Source organism: Mirounga leonina, unplaced genomic scaffold (genome assembly GCF_011800145.1).
Source record: "Mirounga leonina isolate KUSES-001 unplaced genomic scaffold, KU_Mleo_1.0 Mir_94, whole genome shotgun sequence".
Lineage (NCBI taxonomy): Eukaryota > Metazoa > Chordata > Mammalia > Carnivora > Phocidae > Mirounga > Mirounga leonina.
Window position 1 is genome coordinate 4,705,963 of NW_023270855.1, and position 20,114 is coordinate 4,726,076.

At 40.8% G+C, this 20,114-nt stretch overlaps 1 protein-coding gene across 1 annotated transcript in view; it reads left to right on the top strand.

Moving 5' to 3' along the window:
- The first annotated feature begins 395 nt into the window (after window positions 1-395).
- The window catches only part of CUNH3orf20 (chromosome unknown C3orf20 homolog), an 82,547-nt gene continuing 62,828 nt past the window's right edge, over window positions 396-20,114 (top strand). Inside the window, exons 1-5 of the mRNA XM_034997159.1 lie at window positions 396-534; window positions 789-1,443; window positions 2,171-2,311; window positions 9,958-10,077; window positions 19,050-19,185. Of these exons, the coding sequence (XP_034853050.1) occupies window positions 975-1,443; window positions 2,171-2,311; window positions 9,958-10,077; window positions 19,050-19,185 (866 nt within the window). The 5' untranslated portion in view covers window positions 396-534; window positions 789-974. The remainder of the gene's footprint in view (window positions 535-788; window positions 1,444-2,170; window positions 2,312-9,957; window positions 10,078-19,049; window positions 19,186-20,114) is intronic.

The following is a 20,114-nucleotide window of genomic DNA, read 5'->3' on the forward strand; positions in this document are numbered from 1 at the left end:
GAAATATGTCAAGGTAAAAACCATAGCACCATAGCACCTAGTGCTGTTCAGCTGACCCAGACATGAGTATGCTTATCTGCTAACCCACATATGTCTACTTGATGAGCACTCAGAGCCCTCAAGAAGTTCTATTAAAGTGGGAAAATATTTATTATAGTTCATTGATTTTAAGGTATGCATTTTTTCCATTTTAACATCTCTTAAATTGTGATATCTCTTATAGTCAATGGCATCTTAAATTGATATTTTTTTTCTTATAAGTTGGTGCATCTTACAATCAATTACATCAGACCTTGATTTGATGAAATGTGGCAAATATTAGTCATTGAATTGAGAAAATTTATTCTCCTCATTCTTTTCCATCTGCCCTTGGATATACATGCTGAATAATTGCATCCCCATCCTTGCATTGCCACCAGGAACTACCCCATCCGCATCCTCCAGAGAGCCAATAAAACATCTTTTTTGTGTTTGCAGGTTTTTATCCATAGACCACAAGTAGATCTTCCACTCCCAGGTCTCTAACTGTAAAAGGTACAGTGGAACCTTTCTCCCTTCCCCATCCTTTCCATTCCTCCAGCACCCCAGGGTTCCTCCAAGAGGTACTCAGTTTGTATGACTGTCCCTGGAACCATTTCTGGAATCCGGTCATCCCCAAGGCCCTTCCCAAAGTAACCCACTAATGTGGGTTCATCTGATGCTGTCTCTGGGAAGAAAAAGGAGGAGGGACATCCCTTTACCTTCCTGTGTGAGGAGTGATCAATTATTTCCTTATCCTTCCTGGATAGGACCTGCTGGCTCAATGACCTATAAAGGCTATTTCAGCACTTCCATTCTGTCTGTCTCCAAGGCTTCACCTTAGGTAAGCACTGTCACTCTCGGTCACCTCTCAGGGGGCTCTGACTTTCTACAGCTGCAGGTCCATCTGGTCTGAGATGGACAGTATTACCTAGCAGGATGTATACTGTAGCAACATGACTGACATTAAGAGCAACCGAGAATTGTACCAGCAATACACAGCCTCAGCGCCCAGGCTGCTGGCCCATATCTCCAAACTGCTCATCAGTTGCCGGAACGCAGGTATTTCTGTACCTAAGGGCATCAGGAACATCTTTGAGTTCACTTGGGAGGAGCTCACTGCCGACCCCATGGTGCCTACCCCGTCTGACATCATGGGCCTGGAGATCAACATTGGACCCCCACCCGTGGTGCTCATGGAATCAGTCCCCGCGCAGGCCCCTGTCCAAAAGAAGCCACCTCCAGTACCAACACCACAGTTGCTGCCCACATCCACTGGGCCAGCCAAGTTAACCCAGTCTCCCACCCATGGCTATCTAGCACACTCTGGCCAGGAGACCCTGCACAGATTCCAGCGGCAGTCTATCCACCTGCTGACAGAGCTGCTCACCCTGAAGATGAAGACCATGGTGGAGTCCGTGTCTGGTAAGCCTGGCTTGCCAGATTCTTCTCCATTTTTTCTGAACCCAGAAGGATCTGCCCAGACTGATGTGTGTGTCCACCACAGCCATCCCAGACAGGTATATAAGGATATGCTGGGGATAGGTGGCAGCCATGGGTCTGCTGTAGGAATTGAGTCATCAATTCCTCTCACCCCTCATCCTCTCACCCCTCTCTGTTCTCCACTTTTTCCTCCCATTTCCCCAGCGTTGCTGAGTCCAGACTGGAAGAGGCTGTGGAGAACAGTGTGAGGCCAGAGGTACTGAAGGGTGGAGTTTGTAGAAATGATGCAGAAGTGGAGAGAGGCAGCACCCAGGAGGAGGGGGTAAATTGAGAGGACTGATTAGTGGTCAGCAGGACCATCCATGGTAAGGGTGTAACCCCAAGATCATGGAGGGTAGATAAAGCCATACCAGTAATTGAGCCTTCTAGATGCTTCTAGAGCCTTCTAGATGTTATTTTCCATACTAATGGCATCAGTACCCTGGCCTGTGGGTAGGAAGAGAGAAGGGTAAGGGGGGCAGAGAGCAAAATGCCACCTGATCAGTCTTGAGAGCTCAAGACCCTTCCATTGGGAAGACCCTCATACTTGCTTACTCTAGGAGTAGATCTTCTCTCTACCCTTATTTCCTGGGCCATTTACAGAGGTCCTTTCCTGGAAGCATTAGCCCCGTGCTGAGAGGAAAATGAGTTGCTTCAATGATTCTTTTAGTAGGTGCCAATCCCCTGGACATCACAAGGCGCTTCGTGGAGGCCAGCCAGCTTCTCCACCTCAATGCCAAGGAGATGGCTTTTGACTACCTGATCGGCACAATGGGGAGAAGTAACCGGGGTGTTGGACTGATAGGGAAAGGTGGGTACCCAAGCTTCAGCCCTTAGGTGGAAGCTCCAAGAATACCAATAAGAATGCAAGATAGAAAGGTCAAATCCCCAGTTTAAACATTTGACATCTCCAAGAGTTGAGGTGGATTCTCAGATTCTAGAGAAACAGAGATTCTCAAATGCTGCAGGTGAGTATGTAAAGTGGTGCAGTTTCCCTGGAGAGCAGTTTGATAGTATCTGCAATGTGGAAGATGCTCTAGCATCTTACAACCCAGCAATTTCTCTTCTAGGTTATTCCCTAGAGCTGTGCTTTTCAAACTATCTGTGGTGAAGGACCAGTTTGTAAAATTGCCAATCTCTTGTGGATTGACCTTTTTCAAAAATATGATGTCACAGCAATGTCAAATTGCCACAACGTTTTCTAAATGTTTACTTTTAATTTTCGTGCTCATCTAGTCATGGCCTGGTGTGGCTTCACAGCAGTCCACTGGCCACACTTGAGAGTCACACTGGCACACGTGTGCAAGTTGTACTGAATGTTTATTGCAGAACTGTTTAGAATGGCAAAGGAAAATAAAATTGGAAGCAATCTAAATGTCCCTCAATAGGAGAAATACAAATTATAGTCCATTTAGACAATGGAACATAGTAAGAAGTAAAAATCAAGCACTTGTACAGCATAGGGACTATAGACAATAATATTGTAATAACTTCATATGGTGACAAATGGTGACTACACGTTGTGATGAACATTTTTTAATATATTTTTTAAGTAATATTTATACCTGATGTGGGGCTTGAACTCATGACCCCAAGATCAAGAGTCACACACTCTACCAACTAAGCCAGCGGGGCGCCCCCTGGAGCATTTTGTAATGTACACAAATATCGAATCACTATATTGTACACCTGAAACTAAGATAATGGTATATGTGAACTGTACTTCAGTTAAAAAGAAAAAAAATAAAAAACGAAACAAGCACTAAAACACATATCATATAGATAAATCTCAACAAATAGTGTTAAGCAAATAAAAGAAAGCAAGTTTTAGAAGGATACATTTGGTATAATACTATTTAAATAAAATTTAAAAAATAGTAAATTGCATATGGGTACATTATGCAAAGTACAAGTATAAAAGCATGAAGGGGAGTGCTAGGAGCAAAGTTGGAGGAAGTGTGCTCTGGAGAGGGGTGTAGGGGAACAGGATCTGAAAGACACAGCTATTCATTCTTCTCTAATGTATCTCTTAAGCACGAAGGATATACAAGTACAGTTGACCCTTGAACAACGTGTGCTAACTGCCTAAGCAGTTGAAAATCCACATGTAACTTCCGACTCCCCCAAAACTCAACTACTAATAGCCTGCTGTTGACCAGAAGCCTTTGTGAAAACATCAACTGTTGATTAACACGTACTCTGTATGTGTATGTACCATACACTCTATTCTTACAATAAAGTAAGCTAGAGAATAGAGGATGCTATTAAGAAAATCCTAAGGAAGAGAAAATACATTTATAGTACTTAACCATATTTATCAGAAAAAATTCTCATATATGTGGACCCACATAATTCAAACCCATGTTATTCAAAGGTTCATTTTGAATGCCTAAAAGTCATCGTCACTGTTAGGAGGTTTTGTGGGGTAAGTGTAAAACATTTTATCTCATCACCATTCACCTTCACCTGTAAAATCCATTCCCAGCTAGCATCTCTCCCTGCCCACTGGATGTTTGTCAGGATGTCTTTGATGGTCAGAGGTTCAACATCTGATAATATACATGTGCAGTACAAATAAATGGCATAGTAAAATTGCCATCCTTGGGGAAAAAATGTGGGACTTCATGAAGTCAGTGGAAGTGATGTTGGAAAGCTGCTCAGTTCCCACACAGAGCCTTTGATGCTGGCGAAGTGGAGTGAAACTCGTCAACTGCTGGAAACAGGAAAATCGTCTGGGGCAGTGACTCTGTGGAGAAAGGATGATTTGGGTATCAACGGGTTAAAAATTAAAGCTGATAAAGCCCTTGGATATTTTTGCAAAGGCAAACATGGAGGGACTCATGTTTTATTGCTCTTGTACAGCCATTCAGGAAAAAAAATCACCCCACCTCAAAAAAATGACACATTTTTATTGCTTTTAAGAATTAGTGTACGCTTACAATATCAACAAATTTTTGTTAAATACAAGGTAAAAGAAAGTTATTTTGATTACTTTTTTTGAGAGAGAGGGCATGTGTGAGCGTGAGAGGAGGGATAGAGGGAGAGGGAGAGAGAATCCCAAGCAGGCTCCATGCCTAGCGCAGAGCTAGACTTGGGGCTTGATGTCATGATGATGAGATCATGACCTGAGCTGAAATCAAGAGTCAGATGCTAAACTGACTGAGCGATCCAGGTGCCCCTATTTTGATAACTTTTATTTTTTAGCCTCAATCTAAGTATGCTTTTTTTTCTTTTTCCTTTTATTAAGTTTTTTTAAGTTTTTAATTTTTTGTTAAAGATTTTGTTTATTTATTTGAGAGAGAGGGAGAGAGAGCACAAGCAAGGGGAGGGGCAGAGAGAGGGAGAGAAGCAGACTCCCTGCTAAGCAGGGAGCCCAACTCAGGGCTCGATCCCAGGACCCCGAGATCATGACCTGAGGTGAAGGCAGCCGCTTAACCAACTAAGCCACCCAGGTGCCCCTTAAATTTTTAATTCTAATTCCAATGTAGTTAACAAAGTGTTATATTCGTTTCAGGTGTACAATATAGTGATTCAGTAATTCTATACATTACTCAGTGCTCATCATGATAAGTGTACTGTTAATCCCCTTCACCTGTTTCTCTCCCCCGCCCCCCACCTCCCCTCTGGTGACCATCAGTGTGTTCTCTGTATTTTAAGAGTCTGTTTCTTGGGGTGCCTCGGTGGCTCAGTCATTTAAGCATCTGACTTGATTTCGGCTCAGGGTTATGGGATTGAGCCCTATGTTGGGCTCAGTGCTAAGCATGGAGCCTGCTTGGGGTTCTCTCTCTCTCTCTCCCTGCCCCTCCCCCTGCTTGTGTGCTCTTTCTCTTTCTCTCTCAAATAAACAAACAAATCTTTTTTAAAAAGAATCTCTTTCTTGGTTTGTCTCTTTTTTCCTTTTGTTCATTTGTTTTATTTCTTAAATTCCACATGAGTGAAATCATACGGTATTTGTCTTTCTCTGACTTATTTTGCTTAGTATAATACTCTCTAGCTCCATCCATGTTGTTGCAAATGGCAAGATTTCATTCTTTTTAATGGCTGAGTAATATTCCATTGTATATATATACCATGTCTTCTTTATCCATTCATCTATTGATGGCTGTTTCTGTAATTTGGCTATTGTACTGCTATAAACTTCAGGATGCACGTATCCCTTTGAATTAGTGTTGTCGTGTTCTTTGGGTAAATACTCAGTAGGGAATTACTGGATCATACAGTAATTCTATTTTTAAGTTTTTGAGGAACCTCCATACTGTTTTCCACAGTGGCTACACCAGTTTGCATTCCCACCAACAGTGCACAAGGGTTCCTTTTTCTACACATCCTTGCCAACACCTGTTGTTTCCTGTGTTGAGTTTAGCTATTCTGACAGGTGTGAGGTGGTATCTCATCATGGTTTTGATTTGCATTCCCCTGATGATGAGTAATGTTGAGTATCTTTTCATGTGTCTGTCAGCCATCTGGATGTCTTCTTTGGCGAAATGTCTGTTCATGTCTTCTGCCCATTTTTAAATTGGGTTGTTTGTTTTTTGGTCATTGAGTTTGTTTTCCTTTTCTAAGATAAAGTTCCAATTGGACTCCCCACCCCCACGCCCCCACTATTTACCAGAACTGGAGGTCTTTGTTTTAAGGGAATTTGCTCTGCCAGTTCTGTTCAGGGTCAGCTATGCCCTGATAACACAGGCCCTCTAACTATGCTGTAACTATTTATACAGATGGTTACCAGCATAAGTGGATTCCTGCACCTCGTGTTCTATGTAGAGCTTAGAGATCCATTTCATTTGGCGGGGGGATACTGCCTGATGGTCTGTTGCATGGGTAGGAAAGTCCCACCTAGCCCACCTACCCACCCTCAGATCTGCCCATGGTGCTCTCTTACTTGACTGTAATGTTCCCTCACCTTGAAAAGGAAATGGTTGTCACCATTAGCATTCTACCTCATAAGGTGCTTGAGCATTCTTGCAGGATCACAGACTTTCACCTGTGATACAGTGGCTTCCTGCATCCCTTGTGGGTTGTGGTTAACCTAGTGGAGGAGAATTTGCAGAGAGCTGAGCTGAATTCTGGAGAGGCTTTGATGATTTCTGCATCCTGCTGCGTTAGCAGAGTGTTCTACTACACTCACTAGGAAATCGCTCACTTTTTGGCATGTGTGTTCCAGGTGTTCCTCTTTAAACAAGCCTAGAGTTGGAAAAAAAAATCTAACCAATAAAATATAAAAGAAGGAGTGATCCATTTCTCTTGGAATAGCATTGATCCTGGAAGGGCTTGAATTAGTCCTCACAGGGCATTAAAAAGAAGATTCAAACCCTATTGACTTATTTTGCATGACTTTTGTTTTTCTGGACCATCTTATTGCATGAGGTAGAGCAAAGCTGTAAGTAGTTCTGGAGTAGTCTTCCCTTAAAGCTATAGCCAGAATATTCCCCTTGCTAAGGTAGCATTTCCTTAGTGGTAAGCCTGCTTCCTGCCTTTTCTCCTTTCCAGTACATACAGTCCTGCCGTGTCATGAAAGAAAACTAGACTGCTCCTTGATTTTTAGTTGATGGCAATATTATTAAGTAAAATATATACCAAAAAAAGGAAACAAATAATCTTGCCATCTTTACATAAAGCTATTTTTCATTTTTGCAATCTCCTTTGTGGTTCTTCTGTCTGTCTCTCCCTGTCTCTGTCTCTCTCTCTCTTTTTCTCCATATATATTTTTAAAATACTGCCATTTTCCTGTATCTCAGTTTCCTTTACTGAGACACAGATGTTTGCCAACACAGTTATATGTTGGCTTTTAGTAATTGTCATTTTAAGTGGATGTAGACTTTTAATGTTCATGTTCTATAATTAACCAAATGCTTATGTTTTCAGGTTTCTTACCTTTAGTATAATATGCATTATAATACGCAACTTTAAATTTTATTTTATTATGTTAGTCACCATACAGTACATCATTAGTTTTTGATGTAGTGTTCCATGATTCATTGTTTTCATATAACACCCAGTGCTCCATGCAGTACATACCCTCCTTAATACCCATCACTGGGCTAACCCATCCCCCCACCCCCCTCCCCTCTAAAACCCTCAGTTTGTTTCTCAGAGTCCATAGTCTCTCAGGGTTCGTCTCCCCCTCCAATTTCCCCTCCTTCATTTTCCCTTCCTTCTCCTAATGTCCTCCATGCTATTCCTTATGTTCCACAAATAAGTGAAGCCTTATGATAATTGACTTTCTCTACTTGACTTACTTCACTTAGCATAATCTTCTCCAGTCCCATCCATGTTGATATAAAAGTTGGGTACTCATCCTTTCTGATGGCTGAGTAATATTCCATTGTATATATGGACCACATCGTCTTTATCCATTCGTCTGTTGAAGGGCATCTCGGCTCTTTCCACAGTTTGGCTATTGCGGACATTGCTGCTATGAACATTGGGGTGCATATGGCCCTTCTTTTCAATACATCTGTGTCTTTGGGGTAAATACCCAGTAGTGCAATTGCTGGGTCATAGGGTAGCTCTATTTTTAATTTTTAAAGAAATCTCCACACTGTTTTCCAAAGTGGCTGTCCCAACTTGCATTCCCACCAACAGTGTAAGAGGGATCACCTTTCTCCACAACCTCTCCAACATTTGTTGTTTCTTGCCTTGTCAATTTTTGCCATTCTAACTGGTGTAAGGTGGTATCTCAGTGTGGTTTTGATTTGAATTTCCCTGATGGCTAATGATGATGAACATTTTTTCATGTGTCCGCTAGCCATCTGTATGTCTTCTTTTGAGAAGTGTCTGTCCATGTCTTTTGCCCATTTTTTTACTTGATTATTTGTTTTGGGTGTTGAGTTTGAGAAGTTCTTTATAGATCTTGGAAATCAGCCCTTTGTCTGTAGTGTCATTTGCAAATATCTTCTCCCATTCTGTGGGTTGCCTCTTTGTTTTGTTGACTGTTTCCTTTGCTGTGCAGAAGCTTTTTATCTTGATGAAGTCCAAAAAGTTCATTTTTGCTTTTGGTTCACTAACTTTTGGAGATGTATCTTGAAAGAAGTTGCTGTGGCCAATGTTGAAGAGGTTACTGTCCATGTTCTCCTCTAGGATTTTGATGGATTCCTGTCTCATGTTGAGGTCTTTTGCCTGATTTCAAGCTATATTACAAAGCAGTGACCACCAGGACAGCATGGTACTGGCACAAAAACAGACATATACTCCAATGGAACAGAATAGAGAGCCCAGATATGGACCCTCAACTCTATGGTCAAATAATCTTTGACAAAGCAGGAAAAAATATGCAATGGAAAAAAGACAATCTCTTCCATAAATGGTGCTGGGAAAATTGGACAGCTATATACAGAAGAATGAAACTCAACCATTCTCTACTAACTTTAGTTTCTATTGGTTATCAAGATTGATTTCCTAGGAGAGGGATTATTGGAGCAGAAAGTCTCAGTATGTGTACAGCTTTTGCTAAATACTGTTTTCTAAATGGATTTTGCCTACACCATCATGGTTGACCAGTTTTAGCCTATCTTTACCAGTATTGGCTTTTGTTAATTTCTGCTAAGTTAGAAGGTACTGAAAGTTGTCCTGATTTCAACTTTTGGATCACTAGAGAAGGGTATTGTTTGTGTGTGTGCATCAACCAGTGTGCAGTCTCTGGTTATAGTCTTTGTCTATTTAGGAGGTCAGGTTTGCCATTTTCTTTATGAATTTGAATGAACTGTAATAAATTGCTTAACATTTCCTAACAATTTCATGCCTAACCAATGAAATGACTATATTTGGGAGAAGAATGAGCAAATGATTTGATGAGGTTTATGTAAGGATGATCAAGATTTTCTACTAGTGATGGGGGTGCTAACTTTTTTTTAAGTAGGTGCATGGAGCCCAATGCAGGGCTTGAACTCATGACCCTGAGATCAAGACCTGAGCTGAGATCAAGATTCAGATGCTAAACTGACTGAGCCACTCAGGAGCCCCAGGGGTACTAAATTTTAATTCTCAAGTGGTCAGATATCAAATGATTCTACATTAGACAGTGTGATTCTGCAAGAGACTGATCTGTTGAAGAAGCATCCGATTTCTGTGCCTTGAATAAGGGAATAGCTAGCCCAATGTTAATCTCTTTACCTAGTGCAGCACTTATATCTGTATTTGCCCTCACAGCTATCCTGTCACCTTTTGTTCTTGCTACTCCCTGCTCCCTGCACCAGTGTCATTTCTCTCTTAAGGAATATTGTAGTGGGGTGGGGGGTACTGTAGAAAGGAATATCAAAGATTTCCCTTAATTACTCTGAGCCTGCTCATACATTAAAAAGTCTTTTTCTTCTAAGATCTGGTTGTTTTGTAACAACCAGGGCACTTTAGAATACCCACTCTACCATACTACTAGAACAAAAAGTCCATATTACATTTTTGGTTAAAAAAATAAAAATTGAAAAATTGAAGAAATAATCCCTCTGTCTTCCACTCCAGATTCCTCCATGAACACTCCAGCCATGGGAGTGAACACACCTTACCAGCTTGTCTATGAGTCCTCTACTGGCTGTCTGAGCTTTTCTCTCTCAACTGGAAGGGAAGTCAAGAAGAAAACAGGTAATAGAGGAGTCCATCAAGACCTATCAGCCCATCTTTGGGGGTGGAACTGGAGAGGGGGATAGAGGATTTCCAGTGTAGGTTGATGAGATGGCTTGTTTTAGTTTTCTGATAAGAAGGATTAATGGCCATCTTGGCTGTTGGCAGAAGCTATTGACACAGATTCTGTCCCATGAATTTTGACACATCTCAACCCAGTCACTCCACAATGCAGTCTCATCATTTGAATGTTTACATGCCCTCCACTCCTGGTGATGTGATTCACATAACATCATTTAAACATCTCCCTGATTCACCTGGGACAACATCCCTATCAAATCCACATCTTCCACCCCCTCAGTATCCCAAACTCATCCCTTTTACTCAGAGAGAGATCTGTGTTGCTCCTACTCACACAGCAAGTGAGGCAACCAGTATCTGAATAGAGGCATTTGGATAACAGACCTAACAGAATGTCCCAATTGGGCCAGTTCATGCAGGAAGAAGATAAAGACATAGAGGACCCTCCTATTTCCACCAAGGAAGACACACAACAGAAAGAAAGGCTTAAGAGAAAGAATAGGTGGCAAATGAGACCAAACAATATAGCAGCAACCATGCAGCCAGAAGCTCAGAGGAGAAGGAAGTTGGGGCTGGAGAGGGCAGGGCAGGGTCTCATGGAACTTCTGGTTATCTCCCCACCTCCCTACCCAACCAGCTGTGATGGCAGATGGAAAAATGGGGTAGGCAAGGGAGGGCTGTATTTGCAAAGAGATGGTGGGAGGATCAACATAAGGTGGGAGTGCTCTAAGACTGTCCAATCGATTCCCACAGACACTGGAGGTAAGGCTGGAAATTGAGAAGTTTGGATATTATTTCTGACCCCACCCCTGGATGGCTGTGTGATTTGCCTTCCTCCAGGCCTCATCTCCATATCAAGCTGATCCTATATCCTTTCATTTAGTGACCAAATGTTTAGTGAACAATTGCTAGTTGACATTCACTGTTCTAAATCCTGGGGGTACACATGTGGACTCTAAGACAAAGAATACCTTCCCAAATGGAACTGACTTCTTCAGCTTCCTTGCTTGGAGTAGATTCAGCGACCCCGTCTGATTTCTCCAGTTCCTTTACCTCTGTTGATGTACTTTCTCTCACTGTGGTTCAATAACCCACAGCATCATTTCTAGCATCCCACTTTATGTGCTCCTGGTTTTATTATATCCACTCCTGAAGTGGCCATATTAAACACAATCCCTTTGAAAGAAAACAAAGTATCTTCAAGATACACAGTGATTTCATGATTTTTCTTCCTAATGACCTTGAGGGTAATGCCTTCTGTTGGTCTCTTTGTCTATCTGGCTGTTTTCCTCTGCTACCCCACCAAGATGTGATTTTTCATCATGATGTTGCATTGTTCTCACTAGATGTGTGTTCATGGTGCTGCATTTGTTATAGGTTCTTGATGTGTTTAGAAATTCATCTCACACATGCATGCTAGAATGGATGGTTAACTTTTCCTAATAGTTTATAAGTAACTATGTGACCTATCTTGCCCAGGAGTGTCCCAATTTATGTTTATTTTCCTGACATAACAATTAATGATGCCCATTTCTCTAAAACCTTTGCCAGTTTGGACATACTGCAGAGTTATTCTGGTTTCAGCCACTTTGAATTTTGGACCTCTGCTATCTGTTCATGCACATGTGCTATGACACCTTACCAACTGCCCCCTTTGCAGTTCTAGGGCCAGGCAGACTTGGAGCAGACAGGCTTCAGGAGTTAAGCCTACTCCCTGAGGGGACAACAGCTATTTCTGGAAAGTAGCCCAACATTATAGAAGGAGAACTGAGAGAAGTCTGTCAACAATGGTTCCTGGTTGGAGCAAGAGGCTGTCATCCTCAAGGACTCAAAGCACCTAGGGCCAAGCCAGACATGAATGGTCAGACTAGAAGATGTTCCAGGATGTCAGCCAGCAACTATCTGGGTCCAAGTCTCTGGTCTTTGGTGGCAGAAGGAGTGGGGGAAGGGACCAGAAACCACTCATGGTGGCAGATACCAGATATGGTATCCAAGGACCAACCAGAAACCCCGAGGCTAGCTGACAGTGAGGAAGACTTCATTCTGTGGTGCTCAGGGCTCAGCTGGAGCCTGAGTAGTGGCTTTGGCTTGGAACCAGTTTTCATTCATGAAGTTGAGCCTGTATATATTAAGGGAGAGTACGTGGCTCCATTTGGGTGGGCAGCAGAGGCTCAGAAACATGTGGACCTTGATAGATGCCTCTGGAATTTCAGTCATGAAGGACCCCTCCACAATTTCATGTCACCATATCCTTATACCAACAAATACTTGCCATAAGGGGATAACTGAAAATAAGTGCAATAGGCACAAAACATTGCCACCCACAGATTTGAGCAGGCAGAAGAAAGAATAAGCAAAATTGAAGATAGAACAATTGAAATTATTGACTCTGAAGAACAGAAAGAAAAGATTCTTAAAAAATGAATGGAGCCTAAGCGACCTGTGGGACACCATCAAGGAGAATACATGTGCATTGTGGGAGTCTCAGAAGAAGGGAGAAAGGGACAATGAGAATATTTGAAGAAATGTTGGCTGAAAACTTTCCCAAACTTGATGAAAGATGTGAGTATAAACATCAGAGAAGCTTGGCAGACTTCAGATAACATGAACTCAAAGAGACCCACACCAAGACACATTATATGACAGAGAACCTGGAAAGCAGCAAGAGAAAACCAAATCATTATATCCAGGGAATTCTCAATAACATCATCAGCAGATATCTCATCAGAAACTTTGGAGGCCACAAGGCACTGGGCCTGAGTGTTAAAAAGAAAAAAAAAAAGACCTGTCAACCAAGAATCCTGTCTTTAACAAAGCTGTCCTTCAAAAGTGAGGGAGCTATTGAAACTTTCCCAGATTGACAAAACCCAAGGGAGTTCATGACCACTAGACCTACCCTTCAAGAAATGCTCAAGGGAGTCCCGCAAGGTGAAATGAAAGGACACTAGACAGTACCTTGAAGCTGTATGGAGAAATAAAGTTCTCAATAAAAGTAAAGATATGGGCAATTATAAAGCTAGTATTATTGTAACTGGTTTGTAACTGCACATTTTGTTTCTTACATGATTAAGAGACTAATACATTTAAAGAAAAAATTAGTGTAAGAGCTAGTATTACTGTAACTTTGGTTGGTAAGTACAAATCTTATTTTCTATGTAATTTAAAAGATTAATACATTTAAGAGAATTGTTATTTTGTGTTTTGGTGCACATAATATATAAAGATGTAATCTTGTGACGGCTGAAAGGGTTGGAGATGAAGCTATAAAAGAGGAGAGTTTTTGTGTGTTACTGAAATTAAGCTGGTAAAAATTCAAATTAGAGTGTTAGAACTTTAGGATGTTAAATGTAATCTCCATTGTATCCCCAAGGTAACCACAAAGAAAATAGCTATAGAATATATAAAAAAAACAAATGAGAAAGGAATTTAAACCTTTTATGACAATCAATATAAAGAAAACAATATTGAATGATATGAGGGACAAAAGCCATAAGGCATATAGTAAACAAAAAGTACAATGACAGAAGTCCCTCATCAGTAATTACTTTAAATGTGAATGGATTAAAATCTCCAATCAAAAGACAGAGATTGGCAGAATGAATAAGAACACATGATCCAACAATATGCTGTCTATAAGAGATTCACTTGAGTTCCAAAGACTCAAACAGATTGAAGGTGAAAGGATGGGAAAAAATCTGAAACTGATGATGTTCTATATATTGGTTAATTGAATTAAAATTTTTTTAAAAAGAAAGGATGGGAAAAGATATGCTATGCAAAGAGTAACCAAAGAGAGTAGGGGTAGCAATACTAGTATCAGACAAAATAGACTTTAAATCAAAAAAAGTTACAGGAGAAAAAGCACACTGTGTATTAATAAAAGTTCCAGTACAACAAGGAGATAATATAAGTGTTTAGCACCTAATGACAGACCATAAGAATATCTGAAGCAAAAAAATGTATATTTGAAGCAAAAACTGACAGATTAAAGATAGTTCTACAATAATGTTTGGAAATTTCAATACCCTACTCACAGTAATGGGAAAACAACCAGGCAGGAGATTAGTAAGGAAATAGAGGACTTAAATAACATGATAAACCAATTAGAAAACAACAAAAACAATACACATTCTTCTCAAGTGACATGGGTCATTTTTCAGGATAGGCCATATGTCAGGCCACAGATTGTCTCAACCAATTAAAAAAGATAGATACCATACAAAGTATCTTTTCTGACCACAATGGGATGAAGTTAGAAGGCAATAACAGAAGGAAAATTAGAAAAAAATCACAAAATTGTGGGAAGTAAATAATACATTCTTTATTTATTTATTTTGAGAGAGAGAGAGAGAGCAGGGGGAGAGGGAGTGGGAGAGAGAATTTTAAGCAGACCTGCGCTGAGTGTAGAGCCTGACAAGGGGCTCAATCTCATGGCCCTGAGATCATGACCGGAGCGAAAATGAAGAGTCAGATGCTTAACTGACTGAGTCACCCAGGTGCCCTGTAAATAACATTCTTAAACAACCAACACATTAAAGAAGAAATCACAAGAGAAATTAGAAATTAGAGATGAATGAAAATGAGAACATCATATACCAAAACTTACAGGATGCAGCAGAAATAGTACTAAGGGGGGGGGAATTTATAGTCACAAATGATTACATTAAAAGATAAGGATATCGGGCGCCTGGGTGGCTCAGTTGGTTAAGCGACTGCCTTCGGCTCAGGTCATGATCCTGGAGTCCCTGGATCGAGTCCCGCATCGGGCTCCCTGCTCGGCAGGGGGTCTGCTTCTCCCTCTGACCCTCCTCTCTCTCATTCTCTCTCTCTCAAATAAATAAAATCTTTAAAAAAAAAAAAAGATAAGGATATCACATCAAAAAACCTAAATTTACAACTTATGGAACTAGAAAAAGAAGAAGAAATTAAAACCAAAGCTAGAAAAGGAAAGAATAAAGATTAGCACAGAGAGAAATGAGAGAATTAAAAAAATAACTGAAATTAAAAATTGATTCTTTGAAAAGATCAACACAATTGATAAACTTTTAGCTAGATCAACTAAGAAAAAAAGCGATAAGACTCAGATTACTAAAACAAATTGAAAGTGGGTACTCTATCACTGATTATTCTACAAAAATGAAAAAGATTATGATAGAGTACAATGAACAATTGTACATGAACAAATTGCATAACTTGCATGAAATGGACAGATTCCTAGAAACACAAAACCTACCCAAACTAAATCAGAAAGAAGTAGAAAATTTTGATAGACCTATAGATTAAATCGGTAATCAAAAATCTCCCAACAAAGGGGCACCTGGGTGGCTCAGTCAGTTGAGCATCCAACTCTTGGTTTCAGCTTGGGTCATGATCTCAGAATCCTGCTGTTGAGCCCCGCATTGGGCTCCCAGCTTGGCCAGGAGTCTGCTTGTCTCCCTCTCTTTCTGCTGCTCCCCTCGTTCATACATTCTCTAAAATAAATAACTAAATCTTAAAAAAAAAAAAGTCTCCCAACAAAGAGAAGCCCTAGATTTGATGGCTTCAGTGGTGAATTCTACCAAACATTTAAAGAACTGATTACAATCATACTCACCTTTTCCAAAAAAAAAAAAAAGAGGGAACACTTCCCAACTCATTCTGTGAGGCCAGCACCAGACAAAGGCATTACAACAAAAGAAAACCACAGACAATATCCTTTATGAACATTGATGCAAAAATCTTCAACAAAATGCTAACAACAGAATTCAACAGCACATTAGGGATTATACACCATGACACCAAGCAGGATTTATTCTTGGAATGCAAGGGTGGTTCAACACACAAAACTCAATCACAGAATGAAGGGGAAAACCACATGATCATGTCAACTGATGCAGAAAAAGCAGTTGACAATTCAACACCCTTTCATGATAAAAAACACTCAGTGAAGTAGGAATAGAAGTAAACTACCTTCACATGGTAAAAGTCATATATGAAAAACAAAGCAAAAATCATACTCAATAGTGGAAGACTGAAAGCTTTTCTTACAAGATTAAGAACAAGGCAAAGATGCCCACTTTCACCCCTTCTATTCAATATAGAACTGGAAGTCCTAGGCAAAGCAAGATTGACAAGAAAAGGAATAAAAGGCACTCAAATTGGAAAGGAAGAATTAAATTTATCTGTTTGCAGATAATATGATCTTGTATACAGAAAACCATAAAGATTCCATACAAAAAAAACCAAAACCTGTTAGAATAAATGAATTCATCAAAGTAGCAGGATACAACACCACACATATCAGTTCATTTCCATATACAAACAATGAATGCTCTGAAAAGGAAATTACAAAAACAATTCCATTTACAATAGCGGAAAAAAGAGCAAAATATTTAGGAATTAACTTAACCAAGGAAATGAAAGACTTGCACAATAAAAACTACAAAGCATTGCTGGAAGTAATTGAAGAAATAAATAAATGGAAACATATCCTATGTTTATGAACTGAAAGAGTTAAAATTGTTAAAATGTTAATACTATCCAGAGTGATCTACAGATTCAAAGCAATCCCTATCAAAATTCCAATGACATTTTTTGCAGAAATAGAAAAATTCATCTTAAAATTCATATGGAATCTCAAGGGACCCCTGAAGAACCAAAACAATCTTGAAAAAGAACAAAATTGGAGGACTCACATTTCCTGATTTCACAACTTACTACAAAGATACAGTAATCAAAACAGTATTGTATTGGCATAAAGACAGACATATAGACCAACAGAATCAAAGAGAGTTCCCAGGAATAAATCTTTGTATATATGGTCAAATGACTTTTGACAAGGATGCCAAGACCATTCAATGGGGCATTCAGTCTTTTCAATGAACAGCACTGGGAAAACTGGATTTCCACATGCAAATGAATGAAGTTGGACACTTACCTAATACCATATATAAAAATTAACTCAAAACGGATCAAGGAACTAAGTACAAGACCTACGACAATAAAATTCTTAGAAGAAAACATAGGCAAAACTTCATGACACTGGATTTGGCAATGATTTCTTGGTATGGTACAGCAACAAGAAAATAGGCAAATTGGACTTTGTGAAAAATGTTAAATTTTGTACATCAAAAGACACTATCCATAGAGTAAAAAGGTAGAATGGGAGAAAATATTTGCAAATCATATATCTGATAATTATAATTCAGACTATATAGAGAACCTCTAAAAACTCAACAACAGAAAAAACAAACAACCTGACTCAAAGATGGACACAGGACTTGAATGGACTTTTTTCCAAGGGAGATATACAGACGATCAACAAGCATATGAAAAAATGTTCAGTATCCCTCATCATTAGGGAAATGCAAATCAAAAACTGCAGTGAGATACTCCCTCATCCCCAGTAGGATGTCTACTATATAAAAACAACAACAACAACAAACAACAAACAAAACACAAGAAAACAAGAGTTGGAAAGGATATGGAGATACTGGAACCCTTGTGCACTGTGGGTGGGAATGCAAAATGGTGTCGCTGTTATGGAAAACTGTATGGCATTTCCTCAAAAAATTAAAAATGGAATTACTATATAATCCAGTAATTCCACTTTTGGGTATATACTCAAAAGAATTGAAAGCAGGGTCTCAATGAGGTAAGTGCATACCCATGTTCATAGCAGCATACACACAATAGCTAAATCATGGAAGCAACCCAAGTGTCGATCAGTGGATGAATGGGTAAAGAAAATGTGATCTATCCACACAATGGAATATTACTCAGCCTTAAATTCTGACACATGCTATAATATGGAGGAATCTTGAGCACATTATGCTAAATGAAACAAGCCAGTCACAAAAAGATAAATACTAAATGCCTCTTCTTAGATGAGGTACTTAAGAGTAGTCGGACTCATAGAGACAGAAAGTAGAGTGGTGGTTGCTGGAGGCTGGGGGGAGTGGAGACTGGGAAGTTATTGTTTAATGGGTAAGAATTTTAACTTTACAAGATGAAAAAGAGTTTATAGAGATAGATGGTGGTGATGGTTGCACAACAATGTGAATGTATTTAATACCATGGAACCATCCACAGTAAAAATGGTAAGGCTGGTAAATTTTTGTGATGTGTATTTTACCACAATATGTAAAAAAAAAATTTTCAATCCAAGTCTCAGTCAATATACGCTACCTTCCACAGAAGGCCTGAGATTAGCCAACATCAGAGAAGTGTTACAGTTGATTGAGTTGGAACTGAGACATTCTGTCTTCTTCTTTTTTTTTTTTTTTTGAGAGACAGAGAGTGGGGGGGAGTGGGGGATGGGCAGAGGGAAAGAAGCAGACTCCCCACTGAGTGCAGAGTCTGATGCAGGGCTCCACATGGGGCTCGATCCCACAACCCTAAGATCATGACCTCAGCCAAAATCAAGAGTCGGATGCTTGACTGACTGCACCACCCAGGAGCTCTGAGAGAGAGAGAATCTCAAGCAGGCTCTACACGCAGCACGGAGCTTGATGTGGGGCTCAATCTTACGACCCTGAGATCGTGACCCGAGCCAAAATCAACAGTCCGACACAACCGACTGAGCCACCCAGATGGCCCTGAGACTTTATTCAGAAGTGTGAGAAGGGAATCCCTTCAGCATCTATGACAGTCACATATGCGGACCATCCTGGGGAAACACGGCTGGGTTCGTCACTCTGCACACGTCTGTTCCTTATGCATGCTTAGTTGACTTGCAGAGCATTGTCTCTGTGTTACAAGTGACCTGCCAGGAACTCTTGTCCCTGGGAACCATGAATGATGCCCCCAATTATTTTGACCGTCAGAAGATGCTGCTCTCCTGCTCTCCTTGCCACCTCATCTCCACATGAGCATGATGTCTTAAGAAGCCATTCTCTAAAACTCCTCCCTAACCTCTTCCTCTCCAACCACAGGCAAATCAAAAAACGTAGAAGACATAACCATGCTGTCCTTCCAACGAGGAGCCGGAATCTCTGCCTCCAACAGTGTAGAGTTCAGTGACCCCTGCCCTGAGGCCCGGGAGAAGCTGCAGGAGATGTGTCGCCATATGTGAGTGCCTCAGTGGTTGGGGGCAGATGCAAGAATTGGGTATGGCCACCAGCTACCTGTGTGTGCATGAAGGGGAATTCACAGAAGTGTCTGAGTGGTGCCAGGAAGCACTGGCTACCCAGTGCCCCCAACGACAGTGACAGGGGTCCTGGCCATCCCTCACACGTGCTCCCATCCCCAGTCTCTCTCCACTCACAGTCCTTTTCAGTCCTTACTACAACCTGATGAGGAAGAGGGGGTAGGCCCATTTTGCGGATGAGGAAACTGAGGCAGCCCAAGCAGATGGGTAAGCCATTGCCAGAGGTCCCACAGTTTGGTGGACCTGACACCAGGGCACTGATCTTTGCCTCCTCACCCTTTGCAGGGCTCCTTACACTTTTAAGGCTTTGTGCTCTGAATATTTATTTCTTAACATAATTTGTCAGGTGTCTTCCTATAACAATAGCAGCAGCAAAAATCCTTTCAGAGCAAAAACAAACCATTGACATGGGTGATTAATGATATCTATGATTCTGGGTCCCACGAGTCCTAGTAAGTTAGTCTGTATTTCTCCAAAGACTCAGACCATGGGCCATAAAGGATTTAAAACCTAGCCCCATTTAAGGCATAAGTCTTGGGCTCCCCTGAGCTATTAATACAGCTACAGAACACGGGAGGAGGGAAGCCGCCCAGCTTGCCCCTTACTGTGATATTCTGGAAGGAAGTTCTTTCCTTGTAACCTCAGGAGTGGGGAGTGAGCAGAGCCTCCAGCTCCTCCTACCATGTCCCCCTTCTGTACTCAGTCCCACTCCATGGGTCCTCACCCCATTGCTGAAGATGAAAGTTAGGAAAGGACTAGTTTCAGAGGGGTACTGGGACCTTCCCAGTTCTTCCTAAAATTCCTGGCTTTAAGGGCAAGGGGGAATGGGGTGGGCAGAGGTACTCTGGGG